Source organism: Camelus dromedarius, chromosome 3 (genome assembly GCF_036321535.1).
Source record: "Camelus dromedarius isolate mCamDro1 chromosome 3, mCamDro1.pat, whole genome shotgun sequence".
Classification (NCBI taxonomy): Eukaryota; Metazoa; Chordata; class Mammalia; order Artiodactyla; family Camelidae; genus Camelus; species Camelus dromedarius.
The window spans coordinates 29,795,781-29,822,623 of NC_087438.1; the positions used below are offsets into that span (position 1 = coordinate 29,795,781).

A 26,843-nucleotide genomic window follows, 5' to 3' on the forward strand; every position below is an offset into this window, starting at 1 on the left:
TATTAAAATTTATAGATAGAATGAAAAGAAACACTTTTCAAGACAATAGTCACAGAATTTAAAGTATTAATTTACCAAAGCCCCCCAAACCTAACTTCACTTGGAAAAATACTATCACTTCCATGCCCAGACTGAAAACACTCTCAGGGGTTAGAATTCTGCAGCATTGAATAAGAGGCTCTTATCTTCCTCTGGTGGGTTCCATGTTCTGAACTCCAGACCCAGCTTCCTACTGCTGAGCCAGGTAGGGCGAGTTAGTGGAAACACACACTGGAAAGTGGATCCTGACAGCAGACCAGGATTCAGCCCGCTCTGAAATTCTGGGAGATGGGAGGAGTCAGCTCACTGCCACACATCTTCATTGTCTTTCTCTTTTCTTCATATCGAAGAAAGATCTCTTCCTGGACGAAGGGGGACATTCTTAGGGCTTAGATGACTGTATAAACAAACCTTGTTACTTTACCATTTACTACTGCAAGCAAGCCCAAACCCCCTTGTCTTGTCAATTCTTCACGTGTTTTTTTTTTTCTGTCTAAAAGGGAATAAACTCTTCCTGCTCTGGTAACTCTCAGGTATCTTCATTCTCTTGTAAAGGTTCTGGGTGCATGTAAAAATTCAATAGAATTTTTTGCTCTCATTAAAAAAAAAAAGTTTTATTTTTAGCACTGTTATTGTGGGTTTCTACTGAGGACCAGAAGCGCCAGCAGTTTCACTGCTTTGAGGTGGTGCTCGGTGTTTGTGGTGGGCCTGGACCAAGCTGCTTCTCTAATAACCCAAGGATAACATGATGTGATGTGGAGATTCCTGGAGACACCCCTTCTCCACCAAGCCCAGATAGCAGTTGTAGACTTTTGTAGCTGAAATATTTGCAGAGCAACCCAGTTCAGCAGTTCAGTGGTAACGCTGATCGTTTTCAGTTTTCCCTATTTTTAATGCAACCTAACACTAGTATCAATAAAATTAGAACTGCTTTTATAATAGATGACTCATTGCCCACCTCGCATCAAAAAGTTCCGTCTCCCTCTTGTCCAACTTTTCACTTCCCCTCATTCCTTCCCTACTCCCAGGATTGCTCACATGTTTATTTCTAAGAATAAACATTTTTGACTGATCTGTCTTTTCTTTTAAATACTGTTTTTAAAAAGAATTTATGTTCTTCCTTGTTTTCACAAGCAAGACTTAAGTCTGGACTCAAGTGGTGTAGGAAGGCATTTTTTCATTGTTCCTGACCGAGTCCAGGCATGACACCAGAGGTAAATAAGACCAGAAGGTTTCCATTTGCTCTGAATCTTTAAGAGTTCTTTTTAGAGGGTAGGTGCAATTTTAGTTCTAGAAAGAAAAAGGAGGGAATTGTTGTGAGGTTGGGCCAGGCCACATTTTGTCATTTGGAGATGAGATTGTAACAAGGCCCCGTCAGACTGTTTTTTATAGGGATGACTAATGGTTTTCTTTCTTTCTGTTCCAGCCACCCCAGCTCTCCTTGTCAGAGGATCCCAGAGTCTGCCGAGAGTTAATCCAGGCCTAGAGACAAGTAAGAATTTCTGTCTTTTTTCTGCCTTCAGCAATATTGCCCAGGCTTTACTGTGATTCGAGATACTGTCCTTTCTCTGTTTTATTTGGGATTCGGTAACTGGTTGGATGACTGACCGAAATTGCACAGGCAAACAGAAAACTTTTTTATTTTTTCAGAATTTCCTTTTCAACTTCTCTGCAAGGCTACTTCTTTGTTTCTCTTATAGGCTTCTCTTTAGAGGTTAAGTAAGGGCAAATTAATTCAAAAGAAAAAAAGATGAAATCATTTATTGTAGGCCAACAATCAGTTTATTGAGTTTAGGAATCTGCCTGTTTTTACAAGTCCTGTATTGTCTTGTCATTATTATTTTAAGATATTTCTTTACCTAATGATCATGGTAACAGACAGATTGGTCCTTTCAACCAAATCGCTTTAGGCTCCAAAATTCTGCCTTCATACAAGCCATCTCTTCTCCTTAAAATGGCTTTGCACATCACCCTCCTGTCCTGGGCCAGCTATCTCTTCATCTCCAAGACGAACTCAAACATCAGCTCTCTAGGGAAGCTTTTCCAAATCCTCTAGGCCTGAAGACCTGTTCTGACCCTAAGCATTCATGGAACTTTGTCCATTGTTCTGTGACAGCATTTTGCAATATTTTCACATATATGTTCGTAGTGTGCGCAGGACTCAATGAGTTGTGTGGGATGCACAAATTAATTATGTTGCAGTTAATCTAGTCAAAGCCCATGTTTTATGCTGGTTCTAACCCCTTCCCCCCCCCCACCAAAAACAAATCCTGATCACATAGTAGATACCTTTAATAAAATACTAGGGGTGGATTATTCCCCCCTCAGTTGAAGTATATGCCAGAGTCCAGAGTGCACAGCAAAGGAAGGGAAGACAGTGTACCTGATTGTGTTTAAGCCATTGCTGTTTCATTGGTCTTTCTGGCGTCATGAAACCATCGTTTGGGTTTTATGACTAAATTGCAGAGTACATTTCTAATAAGAGATGTAAACATCATTTTTCTTGGCGGTGACTCAGAGGAAGGGTTGGTCCTGCTTTTAACAAACGTCATCCATGTGTCTGTTGTTCCAGACCACAGACTCTTTACAACTCCCCTGTTTTAGAAGCATTTGTCATGTTACTCTCCCTAATTAATGTGAGGACCTGTAAAAGGGGTAGCTGTTGGTGACATTAGCCAGTCTGTTCCAAAGCCTTCACTCAGCAGACGTAGTGACTTATTGTTACTTTCTGTGAAGAAATGAGAAGAAAACAGTTAAGAATGTTCTACTAATGGTGCTTGCTCCATCCCACATTGGAACCCCACCACCCACCCACACACCCACACACCACACACGCACGCACGCACGCACGCACCCACGCACGCACACACACAATACACTGCCCTTCACTTTCTCCTGAAGTGGTAATACGATTTCCCTAAGCCTTTCTTTGTCAAGTCGTGGGGTCTGAGTTGCTTAAGCTTTGGGCCCCACTGAAGTACAACTTCTGAGTCTGGCGGTTGTGTCGCAGAAATTCCTGCCAGGCATTTGGCATCTGTTGATTTTCTGTCCTCGTGATAAGCACGAATAATTGCTGTTACCCTTCATCAGTGGTCCATCACACAGACAGTGACCTCCCCATGCAAGGAAGAATCCTATCCTTCCAGCTCCTCCCTGTCTAAAGCCACCTTCCCTCTGTCTTGGGACTGGCTGGATAAAGTAACCCACATCAGTGGATGTGTCTGTATCAGTGGGCACCTTCCACAGTGCACACACTCGGACCCATGGCCGCCTTTGTCATCCAAGCGTCTAGTTGAGATGTCACAGACCCTAGTGCTCCCCTCACCTCTCTGGGTCACTGTGTCACAAACATTTAACTCTCTGCTGTGCACTCAGCTCTGGCTCTGCACCTTGCGGAAGAAAAGGAAATGTGCAAGACACTGTCCTAACCTCAGGGATCTCATGTTCTCCCTGGAGGGTTGTTTTACACAGAAAATGAGTGTTCAACACAAAATGTCCTGTCAGTACATGATTATAGTGCCCACATTTCCTACGTACGCTTTTCTGAATTCTCAGATTCGAAGCAAAACCCCACAGAGGAAGAAAAAAAAAACCCTCTCAGAGCAAATCCTAGACAGAACTGTCCAAACATAAAAACTGTCGCCCCCACCCCCGTCTGCAGGCCGCCTTTACACGGGCTGGTACAGTAAGCCCTTAACGGCTGTCTCCCTTCTCTCTCCTCCTGCCCCACCCCATCTCTCCTTCCTCTTATCCACCTTCCGCTGCCAGGAGCAACTTACAGAACCCAACATGTCCCTCTGCTCTAAAAACCCTTAACTATCACAATACCCTTCCCACTACCTAAATCGTAACAGCAAGCCTAACCCGAGGCTTCCGTATCCCACTCAAGGCCACCATCTGTTATCCGACCCCAGCCTGTACATCTAGGCCACCCGCTGCTCCCCAGGAGCACTGTGCTTTCCCTCCTCTGGGACTTTGCTCCGGCCATCCCACCTTCCAGAACTATCTTCCTTCCTCCGCACACTGCATTCTGGAAATATAAATCCTATCCCTACTCGAAGGTTCAGCCAAAATGCTTAGACCTTTGGCCCAAGGCAGTCCCACCCTCCTCCACGCTTGCCTTTGTGAGAGGTCACACTGCTTCATTCCGCTCTGAAGGAGTACGGTGAATGCTGCTGTGGAGCATAGTTACTTGCGTGTGTCCCTTATCCCCGCATCTGGGTTATGAACAGCTGGGTCTAATTCAGGGTCGTAGCGGTCACAGTACCTCAACTGTCAGTAATCAATGACAGTGCAAGTTAATTGCATGGAAGTATCCTTAGTAGCTCCCCACTCCCCCTACCCCAGCTCCACACTTAACAGTTCCCACCGGCACCCCTTGTTGTCACGGCGCCTCCGGGTTTGCTGGGGCCAAGCGTGGGGGATCGGATCTCGCCACCTGTGTTAACTGCACATGAATCACCTGAAGTGTCCTGTCACTAAAAGGACTCAGAGGAATCGAATGGTTTACCTCAGAGAACAACAAAGTGTGGAACAGTAAATGAGGGCTGTGCATTGACCAGACTGACCGGGGGCTGGAGGGCCCAAGTGTGGGCCCCTTTGTCCTCTGACACACTGGACATACTTTGTCTCCAGGTCTAGAACCACTACCCCTGTGCCTGCCAAGCATCTTGGTACCAGGAAACCCAAAGTCTGCTGGTGATGGAGTTTCCTGTAGTAAACTGGTCATGTCGGCCTGCTCTAGCTATGTGGATAGCTTAACCATCAGCCCCCAGTTCCACTGAATTTAGGTCCAAATCGTAAATCTCATTATATTGCTAAGCAGCACTGACAGGCTGACATGTCCCACCCTGACACATGTCAGGACCCATGATGGCAACACATCATCCATCTTTAGTTAACACAGTCCGTACATAGCATTGCCAGGCGTCAGGAACTGGAGAAAAGCATGCAGTCAAACCAGACCAGCTCAGATTAACCCATGCAATGCAGCACCTACAGAATCACCCATTGCTCTCATCTCTTCCTTCACTTGCTTACCAAAAGGTATGCGTCACATCTTCTAAGCCCTCAGGGCTTTGCTTTCTGCGTGGGTACCCGGCCTAATCCATGGCGAACGGGCACATACTAGCATGACTTCCCCAGAGTACGTTCTCAAGAAATATTTTCTGGAAACAAAGAGCTATTTTTAAAAGTCCCATGAGGACTTTTCAGCCCACACACATGGGTAGAGCATACTTCACCTATGCAAAGGCATAAATGTTGGGGGAAAACATACGTCAGGATAAGAAGGATATTGAGGGAGTTTACAGTTTAAAAAGATAGACATCTTTGTGTACTTTAAGGAAATAATGGTACAAACTTACCACAAAGAAAGCTGCTTTGTGTTGCAGGGGGAATGAGGATGGTTAGAATCTTCTAGAAAAAATCAGAACATTTTTAGTGCTCTTGAAGAAGGCAGACTCCTGAATTAGGCTGCTTCCATGTGCTTTGTGTTTTTCCAATAATTTTATTTCTCATAGCTGATTTTTGGCGAAGGATTTGATGATCATATGGGCCAAATACATAAGACTTATTAAATATACATGGAGAGAAATTACTGGATGATGGTATATCTTTCTGAAGGAGAGTTTTCCTGCCATTTTTTAAAGCCATTTTTCTTCACTGAATTTATCACATGTTACTCTGGAAGTGTAAATTGTGTGATCAATGGCATTTCCACCTCAAAAGGAAATGAATATCCAACTGGAGAAAACTATTGAAGTTTCATTGCCTGGCAGTTGGGACATAAAATAGTCCCAAGATTTTATGACAGCAGGCAAACTGAACATAAATATCCACGACTGGGGTCAGAATTCAGCTTGAAAGAATCCCCAAAGATTATCATATAAGATGGGCATAGCAAATGAATTGCTTAAATTTGTCTAAGTTTACAAACAATTTCCTTTACAATGGTGAGTTACTTGTCAATGAAAACGCTTGTATGAGACAAAAATTTAAGAGAGTTACCATCTTGCTTGTTGGGGTCCTTACTGTACATTCTTAGCTGGACTCCTGCAGCCTCCCTCGTCTTCCCTGCCTCCTATTTGTTCTCTATTCCCAGCCATCGTACTCTCGACTTCCGCATCCATTCTTCTTGCCTATCTTGGATCCGGGCATTCTTCTGGCCCACCATCTTGAGTAGCTCCCCGCCGTTCTCTAAATGATAAATAATTCACCTCTCTGGCATTTAAATAATTCACCCACCACAGGGCTCCCATGTGCCTCTCTAGCCTCATCTCCCTTGTGTGCTCTGTACACCCACGTTATGTCCCTTGCATTTCTGCTTCATTATAGCCATTCATAATGACCGCTTCTTACCTCCCAGTTGGGAACACCCCTTTATGGATTTTGTCTTTAAGGCATATTTCAAATATTCCGTTACCCACAAAGAGAATGTGCACGTCCATCTTGGAATCTGTGTAGCCCTTTCTCCCTCCCTTGCAAGGAGAGAGTATGTAGCACAGGGCTTGAAGAGCTCAGCCTCTGGAGCAAGGCAGCTCTGGTGTAAGTCTCAGCTCTGCCACTTACTTCCTGCATGATTTTAGCTAATTTCACAGCCTCTCTGTACATTAGTTCTGGTTTTTTTTTTTATCTCTAAAATAAAGATGCTAATAGTACCTACCTCATAAAGTTGTGGTGAGAATTACAAGTGGTGATGTATCTAAAGTAGTTAGAATAGCATCTGCCCCCGTGGTGTTTACTGTAGTCTCTCGTGGCTCTTGTTTATATTCCAATGAGAGTTAGAATTGAACTGTATGAAATTTCCCATACTCAGCTCTGTTCGAGACCTCAGTATCATTATGTCATTTGTTTCAACCTAATGGAGACTTTTATGTGCTTTCTATTCCTCTAATAGACTGTACCATCCCTAAGGATAGGGGCTATGTCTTTTACATCCTTGTATCTTACAGTACCTGGTAAGGACCTGGCAAATGCCAAGCATTTAATGAATAATCATTGGATTTTACATGCACACACATAAAATTCAAAAAATAGGAGCCAGGTTTCCCCAGTGTCTTAATTACTCTTTGGCTACCACAGAGTACCTCCATGCCCTTTGGCAGTCATTTATGAAAAGAGAGAGAGAAATATATGCAGGAGACATTTCTTTTGTCCATCACTATAAATTCTTAGAGTCTTTCCCCAAAGCCTTCCACCAACCTTAGCTTCAGGTCATGGTCTGGTCTTAGGGTACACTGCAGGATGCTCCGGGTCATCCCTGTGGTATCCTGTGGACACTTTAGCTGCCCAGGCAACGATAGCCCCACCCCTGCCTATGACCCATCACTGCCCCATAAGAGCCCCATAACCGTCCAAGCTGTCATCATTCTTTTTCATCAGATGTTTTCAACCTTCAGGGCTTATTAGCAGACACTACAACTAAAATAAGCACAAGCTGACAACAGAGCTAAAAGCAGCGCAGCATCAGGGCAACGTGTCCATGCAGGGACAGTATCTTAGACCGTGCAGCCTGTATTTGTTCCAAAGAACTTGAGCTTTGGACACACACTGGAGACCAGCAGTGACACTGGGTTCTGACATGGAAGTGGACATGGAATTCTTGACAGTCGACTGTTTATAAACAACTCAGTAAATGATTCAGTAAGTAAACACAGATTAGCAGGATCCCTTTTAAGAAAACAGTGTTTATGTTGGCTCTCTCTTGCACCCGAACTAGTGGCAGCCCTTCCTGACTCACAGGCAGCACTAACCTCCATATAGTGCCAAGCCTCCCGCAAATACTATTTATCCCACTTCCTTGCTTCTCCCAAGTAGGAGGAAGGCCAGGAGAATGATGTACTTTCGACAAGAAGAAACGGAGGTACAGACTAAACAGCCTCCCTAAATCTCTTAAACAGACCACAACAGGAGAGTAGAGAAGGCACCGCCAGTGCAGTGCTTTGCCTCTGCCCCTAGTTAAGCAAAATAAAGTGTGGTTAATGCATAATATTGATCATTCAAATGACAGTGTTCAGTTATCTCAAATTACGGACTTGACAGTGACTTTTTCCAGCCTAGAATACCCAGATAAGGCCTGCTATTAGTTTCCCAGAATCAGTGCTGGATTATACACTGCCTGCTTTCACATGTAATTGTTGGGAGTTAAGGATTCTTTGTAAGATAAATATTAGGTCTCAACTTTTTTATCCTCCTCAACTCCCAGCAATTTGCCGAGCCATAATCAGTGGTAAGTAGATATTTACCACTCAGTTTGCAAGAGATCTGCTCTCTGTGTGCATGTGTAGACAGTGTCCCTGAACCTCTGGAGGCGGAAAGAGCCCACAGCTCAAGGTCAGCCCCCTCAAGTACCTGCGGGTCCTCTTGACTGTAAACATAGGTCAAGGTCGTCTGTTTCTTCTGGAACCCAAACAGGAAGAAAGCAGTTAGAAATCCGTGGACACAGTCCTCTAAAAGCCTTGATCTTAGAAATGACCACTATATATATATATATATATATTTTTTTTTTTAAGTCTGAGAAGGATGATTAAGCATCTCCCTAAAAATTCCAGTGGGCCTGCGTGTACTCTATATGCCAGTTCCTAGTATGGTTTCTCTTCCAAAGCGTAACACACATTTTTCAGGGATGAAATCCAAGACAAACATTCTTTCACTGTGGGTGACCCTAGTGGGTAGTGAACCCTTTTTAGTGACTCTAGAAAGTTAAAGCATCCCAAAGTTGATTGTGACCCGTGAGTCACACAAGTAGTAGAGAGAGAGTGCAGCCTTGCTTTTGAAGCTGTGCAGCTTTTGCATCGAGCTCAAGTGGCTTGCGTGCACGTGGCAGCTTCCCTCTGGTTATAACCTCTTAGAGGGCGAGGACTTAGGCTTCCCTCATATTTATATGCTCTGTTCCCTGCATCACAACGTAAGCCAGGCCTTACACTAAATAGGATCCTCGATATCGGTTCAGTGAACATCATGCTGAGCTTCAGGGATGACCTGAGAGCAAACGCAGAAGGGAAGTGGAGGGAGAGGTATCCGCCTAGATCTCACGGCGTTTGGTTTGGTGCCTTCCCGCAGCACTAAGATTAACCCTGATGGGAAGTGTAATTGTTTCCCAAATCTGAGAGCAGCCGTGCATTTCCTCTTCTGCCTTTCTTCTTTCTCATCGGGAAAAGCAGACCAGAAGTTTCCACAGAAGTCTTGGAGGTGCTGTTCCCATCAGACAGGAGTGGTCGCAGCAAACTCTGTTACTGGTTTCAGTGGGGGTCCGGGCTGTGTGATGAGGACTTTGGAATTTGGGGAGCAGGAGATCCCGGGTTGTCATGTGTGTGTGCACCTGGCATATTGCTCATATGCCATGAGCTCCAATTTATCTGTCTATAAATGGAGATACTAGTATCTCTCCCGAAGGGTCATTATGAGGAGCAGACATGTACATAGACTATTCCTGGCACAAAGTAGGTATGGAGTAAATACAAGGTATTTTATTTATTTTACTAGTGCTGCTACTCCTACTCCTAAAGCAGTGGTGGCCTGGGTTGCTGGGAACACTCTACCTACCTCCTCATCCCACTCACAAAAGCTTAGCTCCTATTCAGGTTCATTTCTATTTTCTGGGAGGATAGGAAGGATGCTGGATCTAGAATATTTCTCATAATTGAGTGGTATATTTTTTAAGGAAATAAAATTCTCCCCAAGTTCAGAGAATGCCTGTACAGCCCAGTTAGAGAAACACTGATTTAAAAAAAGAAATTTTAATGTTATAGATGTGTCTTTTTAAAAATATTATATTTATTTGTTTGTGGGGTTTTGGAGGGGGTTGTTTTTGTTTTGGTGGGGGAAGTAATTAGGCTTATTTATTTATTTTAATGGTACTGGGGATTGACCCCGGGCCCCTCATGCATGCTAAGCATGTGCTCTAACCACTGAGCTATACCCTCCCCCATGATATGTCTTCTAATTGCCACTTATCTCTACAAAAAGAGCTCCATTTCCACCTCACTTGAGAAGCCCTGTTTTTGTGTTCTGCTGTTAGCACTTCAGCCTGGACTGGAGGTCTGTCTGGCCCTTCATAGGTGGGGAGCCAGGGAGCATGTATTGAAAGGAAGGGACTGAGAGGCTTGCCAACCTCCAGATGTCCAAAGGATAAGATGTGGGTACCATGCAAGAAAGACGTCCAAAGAGGTGATGGGTCAGAGCAAGAAAGAGCTGCTGCCAGAGTCTGATTTCCTTGCTTCAGAGTCTTGCTTCAGGGCTGCCCTTAGGTAGGACTCCATCAAATGTTTTCCACAGTACTTGACACCTCATAGGATGTTGGAATGTTGTTCCCTTTCTTCCTCTTTCGCCTGATAAATACTGTCCTGGCTATAGAAGAGGTGGCATGGCTGTACAGACTGCTCAAAGATGTGCTTTTAAAACAAACTTTTTCTACTTTTCCAAAGGGCAGCTTTACTGGGCAAAATTCAGTCCCAAACTCCCTTCTCTGAGCTTTTAGAACATTTACTGCCTGGATGAGTCATTTGGCAATAATCAAGTACTGTTTTATCACTAGGGTTCTGTATACAATTTGTGAGTCCTGGAGTCCCTAACTTAAAATGTATTTTTGCTTCAGAAGTTCACCAATTAGGCAGGTTCCCAAATCAGGTTTAACAGCAGCGACAAGTAATACACTGACTAGTGGTTAAGTCCCCAGGCTAGGCTGTCTGACTCGGGCTGCAGGTGGACTGTGGCTGGCTCTGAAAGTTGGATCGGGAGCTCGGTGGAGTATGAGGACAAGGAATGTTTCCTCCAGTCTCTCATCCTGCCCTTGCGATCCCCACCTTCTTTCTGCCCCTACACTCTGCTCTAAATAGCCTGCCTTTCTTGGGCGAAGAACCAGCTAGGGCAAAAATGTTGACATTTTTCTTCAGTACCTTCCGCCAAATTTTGTTTTTGACTGAATAATCTTGGTTAAACCATGAGTAAATAGCTTCCAAGGGTATATCAGCCCCGAAGTGAGAAGCTGTCACACCAGATAACCAGACAGCACACGCCAGCTCTGTCCTGCCTCACAGACCTCTCCTTGTGGAGGTATTTTTAAGAGCAGGTGCCTTGTTTATTAGTCACCTGTTATTGACAGGACTAGAGACACATTCCCTTCTCCTTTGGGAGAAACCAAAGACTGAGAGGGAGGAAGTGCATCCTAAAGATCCAGGGAAGCAAGGCAGCTCAAATGAGAGCAACTGGGGAAAGAAAGAAAGATGTTTTCAAGTGACTAGAAGCTGGGGATGAAGGAAGCACTCTTCTCGGGCAGCTGAGGAAAAGAAGCAAGCTGAGTGGAGGAGGATTAGAAGGCATGGGAGACCAAGATTTTCTAAGGTTACCTAAAGAAAGTTCGCTCCACCTTGATCAGGCTTCAGAAGAAGAACCCCTTCAAGTGAGATCTAGATGAGTAACGTGATAAATGCTGGTTTCTCTCTCCTCCCTCTGATCCCAGAGTTACCGCCTTCTAGTCACACAACCCTGACCATCATCACCACCTATAAAAATGACTTCCAATGTACTTCTTAAGGGATGACCCCAAAATATTTTCTTTGGGACCACTTTCTCAGAAAAACAGAGACCCAGAGATATAGGGCAAGAGGTTCATTGATGCTTCAGAGACACAGCATGAGCCAAAAGTCCTAGGAGGTTGTCAGTATAAGCAGGTGACCAACCCTTCAACCCCAGATCCTAAAGCGGTGGTTCTGGGTGGGTATGCCCATCAGAATCACCTATGGACATTCTCAATAGAGACAAATGCCAGACATCGACCTCAGGTCTACTGAATCCGACTCCATGGATTCAGGCACATTGCATTCATTTCCTAGGACTGCTGTGTAACAAGTTACCATAAACCCTGTGGCTTAAAGCAACAGAAGTTTCTTTGCTCACAGTTAACGGAGGCCAGAAGTCCAAAATCAAGGTGGCATCAGTGTTGATTCCCTCTGGACGCTCTGAGAGAGAATCTGTTCCTGCCTCTCTCCTAGCTTCTGGAAAGTGCTCGCAGTCCTTGGTGCTCCTTGATTTGTAGATGTAACCCTTCACCCTTCAATCCCTATCTCCGACTTCACATGGCCTCTTCCCTGCGTCTGATTCTGTTCTTCTTTTCTTATAAAGGCACTTATCATTGAATTTAGAGCCCTAATCCAGGATAATCTCATCTTGAAAGCCTTACTTTAATTATATCTGCAAAGACTTTTTTTCCAACTAGGTAACTTTTAGAGGTACCAGAGGTTAGGGCTTGGGCATATCTTGGAGGAATACAATGTAACCCACTACACATTTTTTTTTTAAATTTCCTCCACAGAGATTTTTCACACGCTCCTGCAAAGAACTCTAACCTTAACTTTAACCTACCATTTGTCCAGTGCTTGGGAAATGTCGGAACATGCAAAGTTTAACAGGCTTCTTTATTCCCAGACCACTCAGAGTCTAATCTGTATGGGTGCATTGTGAATGTCCAAGAGAAATAAAAGAACCACAGCACTTCCTGAAAACTGTTGATGAGGGAGCTTCTTTCTAAGGGCTTACCTATTGCTATTCCAGTGTTTGAAGGAGAACAGGTTGCTGGTGATTGTGGCATTTCTGCAGCCGTGCTCAGCACTGTGGTCATGGTGTGGGTCAAGCACGTGAGTTGACCCAGAGTTCAACTGTTTAGACTGTGGCTGTCTTTACTGACCTTTCCCTGAGTATGTGGGAATCCTGCACTAAATATCCACAGGGATTTCCCTAGAAGATTTGCATATGTGCATGGATTTTTATATGTCATCTAGTCTCTACTCTTGCCTTCAGCCGTTTTATAGAGGAAGCCTGGTGAAATAGGATGATAGAGTACAGAGAAAAGGGGAATGGAAGGGGAGAAGATAGCCAAGATTACACATTGTGCTTTTCTTCTGAAAATAGCCCAGAATAGCTGAAAAAGATGAAATGTCTTCATTTCTATTCCTATCATTCCAGTCCCTTAAAAAATTGCATCATAGTATGAACCGTCAGTAAAGGTCATAATGACATTTTTTAAAAAATGATCACCTTTGGAGTTTACTAGAACATTTACTCTATTGTAAAAATTGATACATCAGGGAAATAATCAAGCAATTGTCTTGAATTTTTATATGAATTGCATTTCAGGATGAAGGAAAGTTGTTTTCTTTTTGCTACTGTTTTTTAAATAGATGTATTCAAGCTAATAAATGGAGATGAAATGGTAGGATTAGAGAAATAACCAGTTTAGAAGCCCTAGTGACATAATGATTTAGGCTAGATCATGAGTGAGTGATACAAAGATTAAGGGATACTCTATTCTGGGTGGATCACTTTGAACCTACAGGAGTTTTATCATCATATGATATTATATGTCCCTGATACAGGAGTCCACAGGACCACCCATAATGGATTCTTACCATGAGAGTTGAACTGAATGTAATTAAGCCTCTGGGTCTTACTGCCAGTTTATAGGAAATAACAGGGATAGAGGAACATTTTAAATGACTCTTTTTTTTTAACATTTTTTATTGATTTATAATCATTTTACAATGTTCTATCAAATTCCAGTGTAGAGCACAATTTTTCAGTTATACAAGAACATATATATATATTCATTGTCACATTTTTTTCTCTGTGGGCTACCATAAGATCTTGTACATATTTCCCTGTGCTATACAGTATAATCTTGTTTATCTATTTAAATGACTCTTTAAGAATGCAGTAAGCTAAAGGAAATTATCTTCAACTAAAAAGAAATGATGTAATAAAAAGAAGAGAGAGGAAGTATCATGAATTTGGACTTAAGAGACATCGTGTGGGCTTGGTTTGCATCCTGATTCAAACAAAGCCAAAAGACATTTTTGAGATATTTTCTTGGAAATTTGAGAAGACTGTGTATTAGATGATATTGAGGGGTCTTTATTTATTAGGTGTGATTCTGGTATTATTTTTTAAATGAGAGAGTCCTTAGTGTTTAAAGATAATTATGTATGTAGATAGTTATGGTTGAAAGCAGAAGATTAAAAAAACTAGATAAGGAAAGCACACAAAACAGGATAGGTCAAATGCTGATAGTTATTGAAGCAGGGTGAGGAACATATAGTGGTTCATTAAACCATACACTCTATTCTTCTATATATTTGCAAATTCCATAATAAAAATAGAGTAAGCCATTGTGAACTGAAGATCTCAACCTCCATCCCCAAATAAAGACAATTCACATCCCCAGTGGGAACCATGAAATTAGTTTTGCTGGTGACCAAAATTCTCTCTCTAAAAAGTAGGGAAGGACTTTATATGAATATGTTAGTTAAGAAAATTGCTACTGGGGAAACCAGAAAATATTGAGTTCTAGCTAACTAGACACTGAATGAGTTATGTTGAAGTGTGTGGTCCTGAAGCGTTGATGTTGAAAGATACTCTATTTGCAAGTGGCAAGGAAAAATAATGACTTGTCTAGATTTTCAGGCTATGGCTCTAGGTCATATTTGAGCTCAATTTGGGCTGAAGATTTCATTACTGCTATTTTCTAGCATGATGATATTTGCTTGCACCCAAGCTCTGCTATTGGTCTAATGCTTGTGCAAGCAATTTCCTAGAACTGCTGTGTTCCCCGTAGAGATTCCAAGATGATGTGACTGTGGAGTATTTACATCCTGCCCCCTTAGGTTAGCCTCTTACCATTCCTGAAACAAGAAAAAAGAAAAATAACCGATAGGCTTTTGATGAAATCACAAACCAAAACGAGAACAGAAAAGGGAACCGTTAGTTGCAATTTTCTGAACGCAGGCTTTTTCTTATTTCTGCTTTCTAGCTGTTTGGTCTTGAAGGTCCAACTTGAAGGCTTGCCATTTACAAGCCTATAGAAAATATTTGAAATACGGCCACCCCTGCCCCTGTCCATGCCAGTCAGCCTGCTTTCTCTCCACTCCTGCCCTGCTGTCCTAGGTCAGGGGCTGAGGGCTGAGAGCCTTGCAGGCAGCAGCATCATTCAAGCTCACATAAATAAGAGAAAATCAAAATGATAACCCAAAATAATGGAATTTCATTTTGAAGATGATTCAGTTCCCCAGCGTTGCTGACTCACTTTTAAGAGCCTTAGGCTCAGCTTTTGGATGTCTCAGAACGAAGAAGAGGAGTCAGTTGCACCACAGACATCGGCTTGTTAGCCTAAAAGCTATCCAAACTGGTTCATAATTTGGCTTACTCTAAAAAGAAAAGGAAATCCCATACATTTGAGAGATAATTCATAAAATGAAACCCTGAGACTTGTACCTACACATGTCTTCCCCCCTTTACGGTCTCCCACAACGTTAGCTTCTACTCCTCCTGCTTAAGGTTCCATGGGGCATGAAAGTCAAAGAATGTCAAGGTTTTATGAGAGATGCCCTGGAAATGAAGTGTCTGTTTGTACCCCATCAGTGTCGGAGAGCTGGCAGGCACGTTCTCATGGCTGATTACAGGTGAGCCCAGCACATTTAGCCCCGGGCTGTTCCACGCCCTCCTCCTTCCTCTCTCTGCCAGGCTGGGTCCACGCCCATATGTCAAGAAAATGGCTTTCAGTCTATAGACTGCGATGTTTTGGCATGCAAGCTACTGTGGGTGTGTCTACATCAACCACAGTAAAAGTAAAAGCTTTCTTGTACATGCCCCCCAATGTTCATAGAAGCACTATTTACAGTAGCCAAGACATGGAGATTAGATATAGACATAGCTATAGCTATAGCTATAGATGTGAATCACTTTGCTACACACCTAAAACTAACACAACATTGCAAATCAACTATAGTTCAACTTAAAAACAAAACAAGCAAAAGCTTTCTTTAATTCATCCAGGCAAGTAAGCAGAAGACAGATATAAAATACATGGGAGCTGGGTTCCAAGAGAACTGGCCCATAGTGGATATGAATGAAATATGTCTTAAAGGAATGGACGGTCCTGCAGGACAGAAGTTCCCTGTGCTTAGACGAGTCATTATCCAAGAGGCCCAGAGCCTAGATTGAAAATACTGCCATGATTGCAGTCCTACAAAATGACTGGAGGTGCCTGGGGCTGTCCTGCCGCCAGCAGATCAAGGGAGGGCATCCTGAGACCCCGCAGTGGCCACCAGCATGCTGACCTCCATGACGACGCCCATCCTAGATTGTCAGATGCGGGGCCATTGTGGGAACCAGACTGGGAATCATGTCTCCCATACTTTCTCATATTGGGGTTTATGGATTTTGTTTCCTTCTTTGGCTTTTTGGTATCTGAAATTGTTGTTCAGAGAAGCATATTAAGTACATGACTATCCCATTACCACACATTTCTGTTACCAGCAGAAGAGGTAAATGAATCACTTAAAATGAAACAATTCCATCCTCTTTAGTACACTATAAACACAGCCTTAGCTTGACTGTAATTATAGTATGTGGGTGACGCTGCTGAGAAAATGGTATAATTATAGCATTATGGTTGAGAACCATCTGAGTAGAAAACATGGAACTACACTGTGCAAAGTTAAAGATGGGATTATGGTCTTTTTCAGTACGAATAAGACTAATTAGCCAACTGCAACTGAGAACTTTGTAGTATGATATTAATAGTATAATAAAATCAAGATCCAAAGTAAAAACAAAGGGAGAAATCTAATCTTCACATGTTCCTGTGAACATGCAAGTGTAATGCAGAGCAGAGAAGCTCACCAACTCGAAGGAAGCAGGGTTAAAATCACAAGAAGCTAGCTTAAAAAAAATCAACACTAACTTGCTTTTCCCCTCTTTTTTTTTTTTATTGAAATACAATCAATTACAATGTATCAATTTCTGGTGTACAGCACAATGTCCCAGTCTTGCATATACATACATATATTCATATTGCTTTTCCCCTCTTCCCTTTTGGCAAAAGGGCAATAGATATATAAAGTGCCTAAAGTTTTACTTGCCTGAATATGACTTTTAAAGTTTTAACTTTAAAATTTTTAAATAAAAATTGTATTTCCCTGAGGATAGCTTTCTTTCCCTTTAATAGACTAGTCCAGTGGTCCTAGATTTGACGCTGCCAGAAATTAAAGACCAGCTGTTCTATATCATAACTAGGGTGCGTCTGTCAGGTAATTGAAGTGTACATTTAAATTTGTGTTTTCACTGTGTGTAAGGCTTATGTCAATTTAAAAATAAAAAAAATTTTTTTAAACCAGAGATTTCCAGCAATGAGCAATATAAACAAGTAGAAAGAGTGTAGTCAGAAAACCCGGCCTAGAGTAGCTTACTCCAGCGTGTAAAAGTCAGGGGCATCTTGAGCCTGTTCCCTTCGTTTTCAGAAAAGGCAAAATTTATATTTAGACTCTCACCTTTATAAAGATCAGGTATGACCAAGGTTTGCACATTGCTTTCTAGCACTGTAGGACTCTGCAAACCATAAGGGGTTTTCAAAGGAGAGGAAGCTGTGGGCTGCTCCAGACAGAGAAACAGAGACTCTGTCATGGACCCAGGCTCTCGGGTTATTTTCTTGGGTGAAGGAGGACGTGGCCAGCAATGCAAGGTGTTGGCGAATGTGTGTATGTGTGTTTTGGAGGATGAAAGGGAAAATACTTTGTCTTCTTGACTTCATCTCTATTCCTTATTCCTCTATTTACCCCAAGCCTCTAAACAGATTTATCTTACTTACCCTCCTTCCTTGGTATGACTTTTCTAAATGAGTTGTTATTATTATTATTAATAAAGAGGAAGAGGAAATAGAAATATTTCGTATACCCAATGGGCAGTTTGTATGACAACTGCTTGTGGATTGGAGTTTTTTCAGACTTTGCTTACTTTGTAGCATCCTCAACAAACTTAGGACAACCTGGAATACCTTTAGCCTTTAAGATCCTGTCTCTTAAACCTGACCGATATTTCCTGTTCTTGGAATCAGTAATGACAATCTTTTCTGTCTGAGAGGTTCAAACTCAACTGATTTTTCTTAAGTTTCCATCAAATTAGAGGAGTATTTGGAAACTGAAACTCCAAGGAGCCAGCCCTCTGAGAAGCCTTGCCCAAGCACTCAGACTCTGAGCCAGGCAGACGTGGCTGGAATTGTGACACTGCTACTTACTAGCTGTGGGACTTGGGACAAATCACTTAACCTCTGAGCCTTAAGCTACTGATCTGTAAACAAGGATAAATGCTATCTCCTTTATAAGGGTGCATAAAAATTTCCACTGACCATGATGTTAGTTTCCTTCCTTTTTCTAACCAGTTCTGAAAATGTGTGGTTTAGGAAGTCATTAACATTTCATTAACACAAGAGAAAATGTTATCACACAGATCAAACCCAATATGTGAGAGCCTTCAGAACATTTTTTTAAAGGGGTACTAATTGGGAATTTTATCAATAAGGACTACTTGTAAAATAATAACAATAATTAAAAATAAACAAAATACTTTAATTAATGAATCTGGGAAGAATAAACTGAAGAAAAGTATTCAGGAAAAGAGGAACGTCTCAAAGCAGTAAGGTGCGGGGCACTTGGTATTTGCAAAGTAACAGAAGCCATGAAGCCTCACTAAAGAGGAGACAAAGCCAAAAAGGCTGGTTCTCTTTGAAGGGCTTTTTGAAAACAGACATCTGGAAAATTATGATCTACTCCTTGGGCCTTATTTCCCACTCTGCAAAAACAACCTCCTCGTGCACAAAAAGAACAGCCAGGAGATGAAATGATCTATCAGAACTGGTGAAAATAATTAAATCTAAAAAGCATGATCCTGGGCATGGAGGAGGGTGATTTCTGCAGAGATTTTGAAAATAAAGTAGCTCAAGACAAGAATTTAATTTGACTGCTATAAAGCAATGTGACAGGTTGAGAAAACTCAGAATGTTCTGAAACTCTTGTTTACTTTGGTGGTGAGCCAGCCATCCAGGGGAGAAACCAGAGTCTTTTCCTTTAAGAAATCTAGGTTTCAGTTGGAAGGAAAAATTAGAAAGGTAGGTTTCAACCTTCAACCTAGTGAATTGGGAGTAGTTTCTGAGCACCTATTATGAGCATAAAATGATCTTAAATGACCTAGGGAGTGGATAGTTTAGGGGACCAGGAGTTAGAAAGAAAGAAGGTATTTCCCTTGGAGCTGAAGGCTTACAATTTATTGAGGGTTCTTTTGTCCCCATTTTCCTTACACCATGATGTTACATAAATTTACTGGGGATAATATTACAGAGAACAACAGTGGCACTTAAATGCTTCCATTCTGTTCACTACCGCAGTTATCTGCAGTTGCCTGGGGAAATTGCAAGCAAGGACAGGAAAATGCCAGTACCAGCCAGTTCCAGATAATGAAATCATTTGCTCCAAAAACTTTCACTGTATTATTAAATTTGTTTGGTTGGGACTAAAAAGTAATAGGCCTGATTTTCTTATGTGACTCATGAATTAATTTAACTGTAAAGAGAATTCCCAAGGAAGAGTTTTAAAATGTTGAGCAGTAACAACCTCACTGGGATTTGTTTAACACTTCCCAAAGGACTCACTTCTAAAGATAATGTTATTTAAATACATGAGTGCCTGCATAATGATTAAAATGTTAAGTTGTACTACTTTGTAATCACATCAAGTGCATGAAGTGTAATCACATCAATAATTGAAATAAAATATGTGAAATTAGTGAAGGTGATAACAATATATAGCATATGGAAGTCTTTCTTTGTGAAGCACGTGATTGCTGTAATTGTGGTTGTCCTTTGGGGACCCTGAACCAGATACTCCAGCTAGTTGGTAACATAGCCTTTATCTTAAGCACCTTTCCAAGCATTGTAAATTCATGAGTGCAGGTAGTCACTGTCAGCTTACAGCTATAAACCCCAAGAAAATTTAAAATGTTTACAGGTCTTCATTAGAATAAACTGGATTTACTGTCTAACCTGCTCCATGGGGACTTTGCTGGAAGGAAGTGGAACTGTCAAATGGGGAAAAGAAATCAAGGGAATAGAGTTTTCCCGATTTCTTCATCTTAGTAAAAAGGGTCCTTCCTGGGCAGGAAGGACCCCTAGAGTGATTCTGGGGGATTTTCATGAATGGGAGTTTTTCATAAATGTCGATAAGGCCTGGGCTTCCTATGATTGAATCCTAAAGAAGACACACTGCTCGTGTGTTCCCCTAAAGTGTGTCTGGCTCACATCCAAGAGGCAAAGTCTCTATTTTATAACGGTTTGGTCATAAGTAACCTTCAGTCTCCACCCAAACACATCTCTAATCTTTCCATCACCTTACATCGTCTTGCGAATCCCAAATCGGTTCGTGAACCTCCAGATTCTCAAGGCTGGACCAGGTTTTGAGTGGATTCCCTGTGCAGTGTTGAGAATGAAACAGAAAACTTGGTGCACGGTAGCCTTTTATCAGTGAGGAATTGAGAAGAGCAGGCCAGGGCCGCCAAGTTAGTAGACACACATGGACCAAGAGACAGGCTTTCTTCTCAGCTGGACTGTAGTATATCCTAGGGCAATGAGAAATGGGAGAGACATACTTCTTAGAGTGATACGCCAAGTTTCTTTCAGTCTCTCCTCTCTCTGCTCCTTGGTTTCCACTCATTCTCCCTATCTCATCTGTCCAGTGAGTATGTTTACTCAAAAACTTTTCCCGGACTGATAGTATCAATCCAGAAGATGGATGGTAGTTTTGTATTAAAGGGGAAAGTTGCATTAGCTGATTGCATTTGGTGGGACTTCTGCTGTATTCTCAACTTAACTATTGTGTCCCAATACAAGTGTTTTTAAAGTGTGCTCTTCAACCTGATAGTATATTCACATCACCCTTAAATTAAAGTCCTGAATTAAAAAAAGAAAAGTTAACCAAAACAAGTACAAAAGAAAAAGGCATTGTTTTAAATCTTATGAATGAGCTACATGGTAAACTATCTGGGGGTATCATTTAATTGTTTGCTTTTATTTAGGATCAATCAAAAAGGGAAACATGTTAAGTGCTACTTTATTGTAGAGCTGTGCTAATGCACAGCTTTCAAAATGCGAGTCATAAACCGAGATTTGTTGGCCAGAGGAAATTAGAACGTGGTAAACTCCTTGTTACAAGAATTAAGTCAAATATTGCACTCATCCACTCCTTATACCAAGCAGATGAAAGGGAAGTGCTGGACTGTGTGGCACAGGTAGTTGTGACAACTGCAGAGAATTCTGAACTTTCAAACTTCAAACCCTGAACTCTAGTTTTTTGACCTTGAAAAATAAACTATGGTCTTTAAAAGTAGGTCTTTAAAAGGGATGACTCTGCTACACATGAATTTTCAAAATTACAGTCTGCATGTGGTGGGTATGGCTAGGGTGTCAGATGGGGTCTCTGGTCTGATGAGTGCCTGCTTTTAAAGGCCATGTGTTTGTTTCTTCTCTATTTCTTACCCTGTGATTTCTCTGACCTAAATGAGTTTCAATACTGTGCACCTCACATAGAGGCCAAAGTGGGTAATTGCATTAAGGAGAAATTGAGATACTGCTTTAGTTCCTAAGACGCAAACAAAGTTATTATTGGATGCAGAATTGTAAGGAAAGTTTGTAATCATTGGAAGGAGAGAGAACAAAACAGATTGTTTCCAGTTCCATGTTGAAGACATTCATCATCAGACTTACCACCTGGAAATACCTTATTAACATAATAGTATTTACCTCATGTTTGCCACTTGCTAATCTAAACCCTTTACATATTTTAAATCATTAGTGATTATCATAGCAATCCGACTATTATCCTTATTTAACAGATAAGGAGGCTGCGGCACGCAGAGAATAAGTAACTTGCTCAGTGCACACACAGCTAAGGAGTACAGAGCAGGGCTTGCCGACCCAAGCACCCTTGTGCGTTACCCCTGTGCTGTGCTGCCTTGTACATCTTCTTGATGTAGAACTCTTCTTCTAGAATAACGGCAAGTAGTGATACACAGAGATTGAGAGTGTGGGCTTTGAAATAGGACTTCCTGGGCATGGTGCTTCCCATCTCTTGGCCCAGATTTTCCTATCTTTATTTACCGTGGGATACTGATCAGTCCCCATCATGTAAAGACTTGTTAAGAGGATTGAATGAGATAACACACCAAAAGCTCTGAGAGTGGGGACTGTCAGCTAATAAACGTCCGCTCTTGTTATCATAATAAATACATTAAAATCAATATTCATGTGTGAATTACGGGGGAAAGACAACGTTTACTAAGCAGGCACTTTTTAGAGTTTATCTCACAGTCATTCAGTAAGATAACACTTATATTCCCATTTCACTGAATTTGAGGACAATCAGACTCTAGGAAAAGATATTATTTTCTTAAAGAAGCAAGGATTGAAACTCAGCGAGCATGGGCCCCAAAGCTCAGCTCCTTCTGTCACCCTTGCCTTATTCTTACTCCCGGGTTTGTTCAGTCAATCCCTATTCACTGACCTAAAACAATGCAAAACAGAGGTTCAAGTAAAACAGAGAAAAGAGAGAAAAATTAACTATATGCTTGTAAAATTGCATCACAGGCATGGTAACAAATGTCACACAGCTGTATTGGCTCAGTTGGATAACAACCATGCAGCTCTGTGCTAAGACCCATCTGAGCCCATAAATAAAGTTACATTAATAATTACAGCATGGTGAGAGACCACCCAAGAAATCTTGGTTAGTATAGGAAGTGGCAGCTGTGTCTCTTAATTGAGAGCTCTTGCTTCTCTACTCAGTGAGGAACCATTGCTCCGGGGGGATACTAAGCCTGTACTGTCCACGGACGATGTGAAACTCAACAGCTGACCCGACCACTTGTCACTGTTGACGATCCTATAAATTTCTCTCAAGACAGGAACTCTGTGTTCTAGTTCAATTCAAGTGAATATTTCCTGTTTGTTGACCTATAACTTCAAGGGTGCTAAGTCATCGGTTTAAAAAGATTCCTTCACTCCCCTTTGCTGTAAGGGTTATTATAGTTCTATTAAATGGTCAAAGGGAATGCCTGCATATTTCCTTTTTGCCAGATAAACTAGCCTTTCCCTCTTTTTTTCCTGTCTCCTCTATACTTTTACTTTTTCTCTCATTTGTTATTCATGGTACCCTGAATCTTAGAACCAGAAGGGTTTAATGGTATGAGAACAGTGGAGAACATACTGGTTATAAATTTCAGAGATCTGGTGCAGATCCCACCTCTGCCTCTTAGTAGCTGAATGAACTTAGCTAAGACATATGACTCTCAAGGTCTTTCTTATATGCCATCTATAAAGCGGGGATAGTACTGACTGCCTTCTACGGTTGCCTGGAGCATTAAATGTATGTGTTTCTAGAACATAGTTACATGCATTAAGTGTTAGCTGAGCCTGTCCCAGGGCCCTGCCATCCGTGTAGGTAAAGGCACATTTCAAAAGACCCAAAACAGGCTGTCCGTTTCAAGATGAAGATTTACAATCTCTCCTTAAATGTATCCATTCTAGTGTTTAATTTTCTTTATGAGCCAGAAGTCATCTTACATCTTACTGAAATCCATAACAGGAGTAGAATGCTGTCTTTCAAAAGTGAGCCCCTAATAACCCTGGGCCAGCGGGGAAACCTCCGATCTTGTCTTTTCTCCTTATGTAGTTATCAGACAACACGTTCTGCCTGAAGTACGCAAATCAACCAGGGGAATCAAAAACAGTGATTCCTAAGCCCCTCCCAGAGTATCTGATCGGTCAGCCTGGGGTGTAGCTCTAGAGCCCAGACGTTTCCCAGGTTCCCCAGGTGGAAAGCGCGCCATTCCCTCAGGGTTTTGATACACTGGCCTGTGAGAAGGGCACGTACTCCTGCAGCAGAATTTCTGCGGACCATTGGTGTCGGCCCTACGGAGAAAAGGGAGCCAACATGGAGAAAACCATCAGGGCCGCGGAAACCCCCCATCCGGAAGGGAAACCCCTTGTGCACCCTACCCCCAGGATGCCAGGCTATTTTCTCTAAAACCACATCAACCCTTTATTTTTAAGCCATTCCTCATTCTCCTGTGCAGTTCAAAATAGTAATTTTTAGTAATTTAGAATACATTTTTAGTAATTCTCCTGTTTATGAGTGTCCGTTCGACAAGATTTAATTATAGGAATAAGCACTTAGCTTATCCTGTCGTGTCTTTCTGCTTTAATATCCAGGTCCTTCCTTTGCATATGGTTGCATTTTGTCTGATGGGCAAATGCCTTCTCTTTAATATTCCTTGTACCTTTGTGCTTTCAACAGAGAATCCTTTAAGGATAAAGGTACTTGGAGAGTTGTAAGAGGATAAGGAACTCAGTTGTGTGCCCTGGACCTGTGTACCTACATGTATACCCGATCAGTTAAACCTGAGGGAGAGATGAAAGTAGGACAGAAAGAAGTGGAAAGAGGTTGAATAATAAGAATGAAAGAATCTATGCTCTGTAGTGACCTGGGCAGTCCTTAAGCCTCTCACCCCATTTTATTCATTCATCTGTAAAGGGATTATGCTCAGCCATAGGTCACTTAAGTTTAGATTCAATATCCCATTAGTAAAATAATTTTTGAATGCATACACCCAATATACATGTTCACATGGTTGTAAATTATATATATGCACAGCATTCTGAAATATGCAACTCTCCATGTTCAATGTTAGTAAACCTTAATTTCTATGTTAAACACCACATATTAGTAAAAGCTTTAGTGTGTTCTTTTCATTCCCAGTGAATCATCTTGCATGATCCATTGTGAAGACAATAACTTAGATAATCTTTTGGTCCTGCTGGTGTTTATGTAGCCTCTACAATTTCTTAATGTCAAACACCTCTGTTGCCAGCATTCACAGCCTGCTTTTGTTAGTAGATGTTTCTGTCCTGTGAATCCTGACGTCCTATCCTGCAACATCTCCTCCCAGACCGGGCTTTTCACTGCTGAACATCCCCCATCCTCTGATTATTGCTCTGCCTCTCATGGCCAGAAGAAAAGATTCTGGAAACACATAGAATATTGCCCTAACTTCCAAGAGCCAAAGATTGTACCGTTCAACATTGCAGCAATTTACAATTTTTTGCCCTCTACTCTGTGTAAGAAGGAATCTCCAGGAAAAAAAAAAAATATATATATATATATATACATACACACACACACACACACACACACACACACACACAAGAACCACAACTTCAAGGCTGTTTGAGACCATGTAAGAGCTTAATGCTTGTGAAAACTTTCACTTTCTTCAAGCAAATTTGGACCCCATCTGTATGTAGTTTCATTTTGTTTTCAGTTTCCTTGTTAACTGGCTCTACCTAGATACCTATCTGCTGCCATCTAGTGTAATAAAATAGGTTGATTATTCATGGAATTCTGAACTCATTACATGGTTGAATGTTAGTACTTAAAATAATTAATCATTTTGCTGCTTATAAGCTTTGCTTCATTTGTTTCTTTTCTTTTTTTTTTTTTTACATTTTCAAACAGTTTAAGGAATTTTGGCAAATGTATACATTCATGTATCCACCATCCCAAACGAGATACAGAATATTTCTGTTACCCTAGAAAGTTCTCTTCTCTGTTTGGAATCAATCCCCCCATCCTCACCTTCAGAAAACCACGGATCTGACTTGTTTCTTATAAGCTTTCAGAATGCCTAATCATTGATCTGTTTTTCTTATCAATGGGACATTTTAATATTGTCAGAGTCTAGGACTCAAGAACAAGCTTGGTTTGCTCTCTATAAATATGACACTTGGAAATTTGGTAGAGCCTTAGAGGTTGGTAGATAAGAAGTAAACACATAATAATAATAACAAAGAAGTCATCTGTGTTTAGTGACCATGACTTTTACTTCATGGAGGCAGCCGAACCCGGAGCCTGGGCTTCTTACCAGCTGTGTGACGTTGGCCAATTCATTTCTCTTTTTTTGAACATCATTTCCTTCATCTGCAAAGTGAAATGGTGGGCCTAGCTGACATTCAAGGCCTCTTCCAGCCCTAAGGGTGTGTGACTGCACATAAAGTGTTTTCTCTTTGAAAACGCCAAAGTCCTGTTCCCGGAATCCTCTTTTATGTCTGAAATAGATGTTGCTGCTTTAACTCTTCTATGTGTTTATCTTTTGGATTATGTTTAGAAGTGAGCAGAGATCGTGACTTGGAAGAGAGAAAGAAGCAAATGTGGGCCATGATTTTACGCCCTTTATTCTTGAGAGTTGCCCGGTGGAGGGTTGTCCGCTAGTGAATAAGCAGATACTCACCAATATGCATCTAACCTCCTCTCTTAACTCCACAGTGGCAAATGGAGAAGGACAATACCTGTTATAAATGACCAACTTCCCAAACAGTTCCCCCACTTTTGGTCTCTCCTTTTTCTATCAGAACATTTCCACGATGGGTTCTGGAACTATTGCAACGCATACTGGTCTACCTTTTCTTTATGCAAGTCAGTATAGATCCAGTACATCCAAAGATGTTTTATTTTATTTCCTACTCCAGTATATCCAAGAATGTTTTATTTTCTGATCATTTCATATGTGCAAATCTTATTTCCCCATCCAGATTGAAAACTTCACAGAGGCAGGGGCTGTCATTAGTTTCTCGTTTCCACGTGGGGATCTGGCACTGCTGTACAGAGATACATATGGTTCTGATTTTCCTATATCCTTTATATAAATGAGGGTGAAAGGTGAAGTACATGACCTTCTCAAATCAAGTACAGGACAGTTAATCTCTAAGCTCTGGTCTCTACAAACTATCTAACAGCTCATCAAAGCCGATAAATCTCTGAGCCTAAGGCCAAAAAAGCAACCTTAGCATAAAGGAAAAACCAAATAAAACTGAAAGAGGCAGTGCAGCATATGAGGAAAAAAGCTTTGAAACAAACAAACAAACAAAATCTGGATTC

The 26,843-nt window shown here is 41.5% G+C and overlaps 1 protein-coding gene across 3 annotated transcripts in view; it reads left to right on the forward strand.

The window, feature by feature from the left end:
* GHR (growth hormone receptor) overlaps window positions 1–26,843 on the forward strand; it is a 238,355-nt gene that overhangs the window by 172,337 nt on the left and 39,175 nt on the right. For all 3 annotated transcript variants that reach the window (XM_011000802.3, XM_031444530.2, XM_064480357.1), the window contains exon 3: window positions 1,466–1,531. In XM_011000802.3, coding sequence (XP_010999104.3) covers window positions 1,466–1,531 — 66 coding nt within the window. The remainder of the gene's footprint in view (window positions 1–1,465; window positions 1,532–26,843) is intronic.